The following is a 9,940-nucleotide window of genomic DNA, read 5'->3' as shown; positions in this document are numbered from 1 at the left end:
AAATAAAGGTTAAATAAAAAAAATAAAAAATAAATCATCAACGTGTTTTAATTTATGTGATTGGTCCGGTGCCGCCGGATGCCCCTCATTTGGCCTCCTCAGATCTCTGCAGGGTAAATCCAGACAGCTAGAGCTATACTATCTGTCAAATCTGAGGACTATGGTTACCTGGTCCTCAGTTCTCTGCAGGGTAAATCCAGACAGCTACTAGACTATCGTCCATCTGAGGACTATGGTTACCTGGTCCTCAATCTCTGCAGGGTAAATCCAGACGCTCAGACTATCTGTCCAATCTGAGGACTATGGTTACCTGGTCCTCAGTCCTGTGAGGTAAATCCAGACGCTAGCTAGACTATCTGTCCAATCTGAGACTATGGTTACCTGGTCCTCAGATCTCTGCAGGGTAAACCAACAGCTGCTAGACTATCTGTCCATCTGGACTATGGTTACCTGGTCCTCAGATCTCTGCAGGGTGAATCCAGACAGCTAGCTAGACTATCTGTCCAATCTGAGGACTATGGGTTAGCCTGGTCCTCAGATCTCTGCAGGGTAAATCCAGACAGCTAGCTAGACTATGTGTCCAAATGTGATTGGTTTAAATAAAATTTCAATTAACCAGAGCATGTTGTTCTCCCATCCCATCGTGTAAAATAGCCAGACCTTCCTCCCCAGCGATGTGGAGGAAGGTCTGGCAATGCAAGACTACACCTGACTTCATTTACCTGAGGAAAATAAAAGCAAACCAAACCAGGTGAAATAATGTTATAGAGGAGGAGCGGAGTGATGACTTTGACTGCCTGAGTCTCAGTCTGACTTGTCAACGTCTCCATTCTCTGGAGGAGACGGTGGGCGTTGGTGAGCGTGTATGCTAGTTGGACTGACAGATACTGTAATGTAACATTTGGGAACACCCCCCAAAGATCAGGCATTACGTCATGACTGCAGAAGCATCGTTACTGGCCGTCGGCCGAGTTTCTAAGCAACAGGCCTGCTGTGGTCCCTGGAACAGTGAGCCGAGGTGGAATAAAGCCAAGTAAAGTTAAACTAAGTGTAGCAAAGTGAAGTGAAGTTAAAGGAGACATATCATGCTCACGTTCTGATTCACAATTGTATTTTGGGGTTCCTCTAGAACACGTTTACATGCTTTCATGTTCAAAAAAAGACTACTTTTCTCATACTGTCTACTGTGAATATACCTGTGTTAACCTTCTGCCTCAAACGCTCCGTTTTAGCGCCTGTCTCTTTAAGCCCCCCTCCCATAAAGCCTAGTCTGCTCTTATAAATCCTTGTGTTGTCTTCCCGTTGACCATGCAACTTTTGTGTTTTTCAAGGTTGAAATTGCAACATTTTGTTGTTCTTTTCTACACTTTTCTTGACGTTTTTGTCAATTTTATTCCAATTTTGTTGTCATATTTTTTCAAAATTTGTCATTGTTCTTTTGTCATAGTTTTGATATAGAAAGACAAAAAACTGACTGGGTTGTCTTATTTGTTTGTGGGTTGGCAGACACTCCACTCCACATAACCAACAAGTGAGGTTTTCATGATATGTCCCCTTTAAGTCAAGTGAAGATAAGTGAAGAAAAATGGAGGTAAGTGAGGCGATGAGAAGTTAAGTGACTGACTATTTATAAATATATGTCTGCAGATGTGAAGCTGTTTTTCCCTAACTTGAGATTGACATGTTTTATGTAAGGAAAGCTATTTTTAACTACGCCTATAGCGCACTCATGTCTCTCTGAGGGGTTTGGGCTGGTATGAGTTTCAGCTGGTCTTCCTAAAACATATACATCCAGGCGCTAGGCACCTTTGGGATGGCCTAGTGTTTTTGGTTTTAATTAAGACTAAGTAAAACATCCTGTGGGACGACCGAGGAACGGTGAGGCTGCACAGGCAACAATAATGGAGAGGAGTTCAAGATATGAGAGCAGAAAGAGTAGTGAGAGGGAATGTCTGCTGGATTCAATAAAGACAAACCATGGGTGATTCAAAAGAATGTGTAATGAAGTCAAACGGAGTCATGGAGGATTATATGACATCCAAGGTAAGAGAGGAAGCATTAGGCCAGTCAGGAAGATGCAGCGCCCTTGGACTTTAAAGCTACATCTGATTTGTCCAATAGGAGTCAGACTGGGGGATGTCATAAACACAGAATCCCTTGAGGCAGTCTCCCAGGGGGGTGGTCAAATAAATACAAATAAGAGCTTTAAAAACACATAGCTTTCAAAATGATTGATTCGATGCGGAATAATCGTAAAGAGGAACTCGTAGTGGGTTCCATTTGCCCCGTGCATCAACGTAGAGAAAGCTGTAGGAGCAAACAGTTATAAGCACTTCTGTCTTATTTGGGTTGGGAACCGGAGGGTTGCAGGTTCAAGTCCCCATAAGGACCAAAGTATCTGGTAGCTGGAGAGATGTCAGTTCACCTCCTGGTCATTGCCTTGGTGCTCTTGAGCAAGGCACCGAACCCCCAACTGCTAGGGGCGCCTTTTCATGGACAGCCCCCCCCCCCACACTCTGACATCTCTCCATTAGTGCATGTATAGATACTGAGCATGGGTGTGTAATACAGGCCTGTGTATAATAACAACAGTATGCACTAAAATGACATCATAAAATGTGTCAAGGAAGACAAAGGAAGGACAGAGGGAATGGTGGAGAGACTAAATGAGCGACAGGTCACGTCAGCTATAAATAAATCCTTGATATGTCCACAGCAGAGCTGAGTTTGATGTCCGCTGCCGTCATAACCTTGAGAGTAGTTTGGGTCTTGAAATACAGGCCCGTATATTTGACAGACGTGACCGTAGAGACACGTTTACGTTCACGACGCAACATGTGAGATGGAAGTCGGAAAAATCAGGGAGTGGAAAACGCTGACAATGTGGGAAGGAATTGAGAGACAATTTGTCTCCTTTCTGTGGGTTGTTGCTTGCTACATTCATGAAACAACACAAAGCAATGAAGAAAAATCTGATTTCATGCTCACCTCTTCTCTAAAGCGACTGAAGTCAGCAAAGTTTGGCTGCTGCACTTTGATCTGCTCAGTTTTCTGTGAAACGTTGATAAAATGAGAAACCTGACAAAGAGAGACGATGATAGGTACTGATGAACCAAAGCTTTCTTTCATCATTAATTCATGAGATGTAAGTACAGTTTGAATTCAGAGGAACACCAAAGGCTTTGTTCTCTTTAAGTAAGAGCACACTGGCACGGATTGCTGCCATAATCAGACCAGGCTTACCTGTGAAGTCAATGGTCTGGGAGGGAGGGCTGGAGGAGGTGGAAACCATCCACTTTTAATTCCTAAAATCCAGACAAAATATCTCTCTGAGCTTTAACTCCAGTAATTTCTATTTTGCTCACAAATAACCACCCGCATTTCCATAAACAGACACTGACTCGCACTGTTACGAGCGTCTCACCTTTCCGACTGAACACTAAAACCCACCCAGCTCCATTTCCCCTTTTCACTCCACATGAAAGGAGAACTGTCACAAACAGAACAAACACAATAACTCTGGGCAGTGCTCTGAGCCTGCGTGTTACAAAACTTAAAATGAGTGAAGACAAGGCCGTACCCGGAGCGCCCTGCTGGAAGAGCTTGTTGAGGTCCAGCGAGGAGGCTCGGGAGTGGGTTTTCTGGGGGCGAGGTGGAGGGGTGGGGGGCTCTTCTGCCTTCTTCATCGCATCTTCAAAAGAAGTGCTGGAGTAGGACCTGGATGGTTACATAAGCAGTATAGAGCAGGGGTGAATTTTGGGCCAAGAGAGATAGACCAGAGCCCCCCCCCCGATTAGATGTATTGTGTACAAATGTAGCTGCATATTAAACTGGGCCGGATGGATGGAAATTCATAAATTATTTATACATCATGGTTGAATGTTAACCATACTGTACGTGTGGAAGACAATGTGTATTGGTGGATGGCTGGCATTCTGTATGTAGTAGTGTTTTTTTGTAAAAATGTATCTTTGCTTATACTATGCTAGATTCATGGTCATGTATATTTTCAGAAATTTTAATTTTGGTAAAAAAATAATATTTTGATATTACTTTCAAATAATATCGATCAAACAATAATTTGACAGCTCCCCTGTGGTAACTCTGGGGACCCCCCAGGGGATCACAGACCCTCAGTTAAGGATCTCTGTTATTATAAAAAACTAATATAGATCTATATATAAAAAAAGTCTAATTAAGGAACAATGCAGGAGTTCCAAATACTTGTAATTCATGGGGTGATTTTTTACCTCGGTCTGGTTTTTGTCCTCATGTGTGGGTCCAGGTCCTGAGGCGCCTCTGTGAGGAGGGATACATTAAACAAAGGCACGTCACAACTTAATTGCAGTAAATGAGAAGCAACTACTTCCCTGTGGAACTACAAACTGGGATCGCATGTGAGTAAGGAAAATGTAAATGTTTTTAGATTGTTTTTAATTACCAAAATATATCAAAGCATTCTGACATATCTGAAACTGTATATTTCAATTGCTGAAAAGCCCATCAACTAATTCACTCTTGAACTAACCACACATTTTCACCAAAGGTGACAAGACTCCCAACACAGTAAAAGCACTGATGTTGTGGGCTACATGTCAAAGCTGTGACACATGATGTGTGTACAGTATGTACAGGAACAAAGTATTCACTTTAACGTCGCCACAATTAAAAGGACTTTTAGTTATTACCTGGCCTCTCAGGAAAAGCACCAAGTTGCAGAGTCCGTTTCTCTTGAGAGGTCATCCTCTTCACACCTACATCTGCAGACACAGTGAAACAGACATCAGTAGGACCGGCTGCATGAAGATGTTGCTTGCTTGACATATTCTGATTTCAAAATTAAAAAGAAGGTAGAAAAGATGCATGTGCATACGATTTTAAATTATACTATTTTTTGGATTAACTGCTCAAACTGGAAAATGGCACATCTCATTTTACCTTGTTTACATGATTCCTCTTTCAAATCTTGTTTTGTTGTAGCCAGGCCTGGCTGGAGCCTCTCGATAATGCTCCGATTCTAAAAAAAATAAATGAAATGCAACACAAATGCTGTATATGAATCTGCTTTATGATTAGAACACATCACAGCCTGCAAAGATACTTCCTAACATGCACTACACATGCAGCACTTGCACTATGCTCTGGACCAGTGGAGCAGCCTCATGCTCAGAGTGTTAGTGCCTCCTACAGGCACCAAACAGGGACTCCACATGAAGGACCGGAACACCCACACAGGTGTTTTCAGTTATTCTGACTGATGGACCTCTTCCCAGGACTGCGTGGGTGTGTATATATTGATTGATTGACATCTTCAAAGTGTTTCCTGTTAGCTTTGTTTTCCCTGTTAGGGCAGGCCAAATTACAGCTTTATCATTCTTAATGGAAGAAATGATTTGTGACCTAATAAATTACAATCTAAGCTCCAGCAAACCTTCAAACTGAGCCCAGTCCAATCAGCCAGAATCAGGGGTGTAGCACAAAATTCTGGGCCCTGTTCCTACTCAGTCCCCCTTTTTCCCGCAGTCCGAGGCCCCTGGCCAGAATTACTAAAATCACCTGTCTAGGTGTTCCGAGGCTTTAACTGGCACTAGAGTATCTAGTTTACCATCTGACTAGGCCTTGGTTCGGCATCCTCAAAGACAATGAGAGGCTCTGCACTCTGCAAAAAAAACACAGTGTGAAGAGTTGGACTCGGAAGTAAGAGTAGCCAGCAAACTAAAACAAAGACTCCTAGGTGTCTGAGTGTTCCAGATAAGAGATTCACGTCTGTTTCCCTTACTTCGGGAGTATCCGGTATGTCCTCATCCTGCTGCATAACCCCTAGCTGCAGGGTCGGGGGAAGGCTCTCTGGAAGAGGGTAACCGTTCTTGCGTGCCACAATCAAGTGAAAGGCTGTGCAGAACTCATGGAACGTGAGCGCTCCATCTCTGTCCACATCACTCAACTCCCTTAAAAAATTGAGAAAATGAAAAATATCTGTAAAAGCTGAGAGTGGTTTGGTTATCAGTAATGATGGTGTGAGAAACAACCTTTGTCATAGTTTACTTTTGCAGGTCCATAATTACTTAATCAACAATTTGTTTACAATAATCTGTTTCATTTGGTATTCATTCTTAGGAAAAAAAATGAAAAGCTTAATTTAAACACAAGGAAATATTAATTCATAGATGCCATGTTCAGCTGATCTGCTGTGCACTGACCAAAACTCTATAGTTACGCTTGCAATGTATTGCTAGTTGATTTTTTATTAAAAACTGGAAAATTAGAATTGAACACGGTTTGAATTTTCTTTATAATTTGCGTCCAATCACATTCTTTCCAGAAACCTCACAGAAAAGAAGCAAAATATTCTGAAATCATAGACCAGTATAATAAAGTGTTCACTACTTTTAGCCTCTTAAACATGTTACCGTATTATTGTATAGCATAGAAACATCATGAAAACTTTTCATATAATATATACAGTGTGGGCAACATTAGGTAATTGTTTGATATGTTATGTTATGTTGATATGCGCTTTTTTGTTGAACCATACCATTCTCAATGATCTTAGCTTAGCATAGACTGGAAACAGCTAGCATGGCTCTGACCAAAGGTAATAAAAACTAGCAGCACCTGTCCATAAAACCAGTGGGTCACTTTTACACCTTAGTGTTTAAATGGATTTAACAAACTATGTATGGCATGTTAGTTAACTAACTAACTAACATTTAAAGGACAAGCTAGTTCGATATTGGTGTTAGCTAAGCTAACCAGCAGCAGTTGGCTAGCTTAACACAAAGACTGGACACATGGGGTAACAGCTAGCCAGGCGCCGTCCATACATATGTAAAAAATACAGAAATTAAAGCGTAAAACAACACATTGTGCTTGTCAGGTTTTGTTGCCTTTGCACGTGCTAGCTATCCTCCCTGTTTCGAGTCTTAGCATTAAGCTAACGTTAACTGTCTCTTGGCTGTAGCTTCATATTTACCATATAGAAATAGGAGTAGTATCTTCTACAATATAACTTGGCAAAAAAGGAAATTAATTCTCTGCATGTCAAACTGTAACCTTAAGATTGTAAGTAGAATCTTATTCATTTGTATTTCAACACATATTTTCCAATTGCTCATTCTTTTATGTAGTCACCCTCTTTGTTGCGCCAGATGATAAAGCAGGTAAAATGATATCCTTGTTGGTTTGAGGATGAGGAGACAGTGAAGAAAAGGCCTCGGTGTGACTCGGCGGGCTGAGGGGACCCCAATACAGAACAAGGACAGACAACACTGTGAGTCAGCACTTACCAAATGTGGGAAAGTTCTGGTATTGGGAGCTTGGATTTTGTAAAGAAGTTCTTTGCAATGGTTCCTAGAGAAAGAGTTAGAAAGTGGTAAAATAGTTTGAATGTCATGTTTAAATGTATCAATAAGTGGGGGGTCCATACCCAGGATGAGAGCCCCCAGGTCAGGCTGCAGGGTTTTGAACTGGTTAGTGTAATACTCGAGCTGTTCCTCTGTGATCCTCCAGGGGTCATCGTCAGAATGGTCCACAGCACCCTGCTGGTCCAGCCTCTCTGATGAGGAAGCCTGGGAAACATATCCATACAAATCACAATGTAGACATGAAGAATTATTTACATGATCATAAAGCTATACAAAATACGGCTTTACCCGAGCCATCGCAAGATGCTCCACGGTGGCTTTGGTCCCGTAGTTACCGGGCGAGGAGTGCTGCTCTAGCAGAACGATCGGCCGTGAGGAATGTTTGCATTCGTAGGCTGAAGGATAGGAGAGAAAACCACAGCTTTGGTGGAGGAGAAACCTGAGACGAACATAGCGATTACACCCCTCCAAAATGCGATCAGAGAGAATGAGAGATTTACAGATCAAAAGGGACCAGCAGAGGGTAAAGCGAGGCGAGAGAAATCAGGACCATGTGCCAGAGATCCAGTAAAACTCTTTTACATCTTTTGCATTTCTATTAATTTCTTATTTATAAAACATGACTAGAGCGAGACATGTACTTCTTACAGTTTTCGGTCCACTGCGGCATTTTAATTACCTACAGAAGCAATCAAAGGAGAAGGCGCTTTATCAAAGAGACTCCAAGCAAGCGGGATGTTCTGCAAATGATCCAAATGCTGCATTACAGTTTATTTACATTACAAAAAGGACATTTCCTGGGGATGAAAACAGATGCAAAGGGTGAGTTGTTTCTACAAATAAAAACAAAAAAAAAACCTGATGTGATAGAAATCCTCTGGGCTGACCAGTAAAAGAAACTGATGAGGGTCAGATCTGCACAGTGTATTGCAGCTAAGACTAAAAGTAGTTTTACCGATCTGTGAGTCGGCCCCATTCCTCTTCTTGGTGTACGGGTAGCCGCGGTAGATCAGCGGGGAGCGAGGCGGTGAACTGCTGGGGGATCGTGGCGGGGACCAAGGTTCCTTCAGAGACAGGATATTTGTTATTTCACATACTGAACTATAAGTAGCCTCTATGCATGTACTGCTTATTACTACTAGAACAGATTTGACAAGCTGCTGGAAACTCTCCCACTGACGTGACAGTGTGATTGGGTTTCCAGTGGCACATTAATGTTATGAACAGCCTGTTCCAACTCATGCCAAAATGTGCTACATTGCATTGTGGGTGAGGCTGGAGGCACATGTAACCTAAACTAAAGTCACTGTTAGAAACTATCTTTGATGAGACAATCTTTCATGAGACAGTGCACTATAGGGATGATCCTGTGGCTTCCTTTACATCTTAACCACTGAGGCCACCAGGATGCCCCACGTTTCAGTTTTGAAGGGATTACGATAAATTATACAGACATCTTAATCCTAATCCAAAATTAAACACATTATCTTTTAGGGGGGGTTTTATGTCTTAATTACATAGACAGATGTACAGTTGAGAGATGACAGGAAGGGGAAAGGGATGGGGACAAAATCCATAGTCCTCCTCTTATGCAAAAACGTATTCTGAATTAATCTAAAGATATTAGGCATCAGAATTAGTCAAATAAAGTATGATCCTTCCACTGCAGCTCTTTATGGAAACGCTGCACCCCCAATTCCACTGTTCCACTGGGGGGTACAGTGGAATCGTATTAGGAGGGAATCTTTTAACGACCAGTATGAACAGGAGGAAAACCTGATTTTTGTTATAGGCACTTGTCTTTTGCTTAAAGGTCATCTATTACGCTCATTTTTAGGTTCATACTTATACGTACATGTTTTGGGTTTCTATTAGAACATATTCACATTCTTTAATGCTCAAAAACACGTTAAATTTCACATACTGTCCGTCTGAAAATACCTGTGTTCTTTCTGAAATGCTCCGTTTTAGCGCCTGTCAATTTGGGCCCTCTTACCTAAAAAAACCACCATCCACCTGTCTGTGGTATTGTTGTGACATCACAAATGTACAGAAGTCCTGACGGTTTGTTTAAAGGCACAGTTCTAAAATATGGGCTGTGTGCATTTTTCAGTGGATTGAACATTTTGAAAAGTTGTGAATCTATCTTTTAAGTATAATGCAGCGTTAAAATAGTGCTAGACTACAACTAAGAACCCAAATTAATGCCATTGCTGCCAAATTGGGACCCTGCTGCCATCAGAAAGTTGTTGGCAGTATACTGTTGACTCTTCAAGTGTAAATCTACGCCTTGGCTACGTACATAGGTACGTGAAGACACGGACCCTACGCCGGACCTACATCAAACCCTAAGACCCTACACCATAGCTTGATGTGAACCTCTCAAAAAATGCAACAGTAACTTACGTTGCTCGGCTGCGGCTTGGCAGCGTTGCATCCCCCCCGACTCATCTCCTGGTTCTCCTTCTCCATCAACAACGTGAACTCAAGGAGAGGGTTAACTTCTCCTGCTGCAGATGCCTCACCGTGGTCAGAAAGAACAAGGGAGACACTTTGTTTCTCTCACTATGCCTCTC

The 9,940-nt window shown here is 42.1% G+C and overlaps 1 protein-coding gene across 1 annotated transcript in view; it reads right to left on the bottom strand.

The window, feature by feature from the left end:
- The window catches only part of reps2 (RALBP1 associated Eps domain containing 2), a 26,060-nt gene that overhangs the window by 10,021 nt on the left and 6,099 nt on the right, over nucleotides 1–9,940 (bottom strand). Inside the window, 12 exon segments of the mRNA XM_032526745.1 lie at nucleotides 2,989–3,078; nucleotides 3,244–3,305; nucleotides 3,581–3,717; nucleotides 4,251–4,299; nucleotides 4,689–4,760; nucleotides 4,939–5,017; nucleotides 5,606–5,659; nucleotides 5,780–5,948; nucleotides 7,287–7,350; nucleotides 7,427–7,568; nucleotides 7,653–7,759; nucleotides 8,320–8,428. Of these exon segments, the coding sequence (XP_032382636.1) occupies nucleotides 2,989–3,078; nucleotides 3,244–3,305; nucleotides 3,581–3,717; nucleotides 4,251–4,299; nucleotides 4,689–4,760; nucleotides 4,939–5,017; nucleotides 5,606–5,659; nucleotides 5,780–5,948; nucleotides 7,287–7,350; nucleotides 7,427–7,568; nucleotides 7,653–7,759; nucleotides 8,320–8,428 (1,134 nt within the window).

Source organism: Etheostoma spectabile, chromosome 9 (genome assembly GCF_008692095.1).
Source record: "Etheostoma spectabile isolate EspeVRDwgs_2016 chromosome 9, UIUC_Espe_1.0, whole genome shotgun sequence".
Lineage (NCBI taxonomy): Eukaryota > Metazoa > Chordata > Actinopteri > Perciformes > Percidae > Etheostoma > Etheostoma spectabile.
This window is presented reverse-complemented; position numbering and strand designations above follow the sequence as displayed.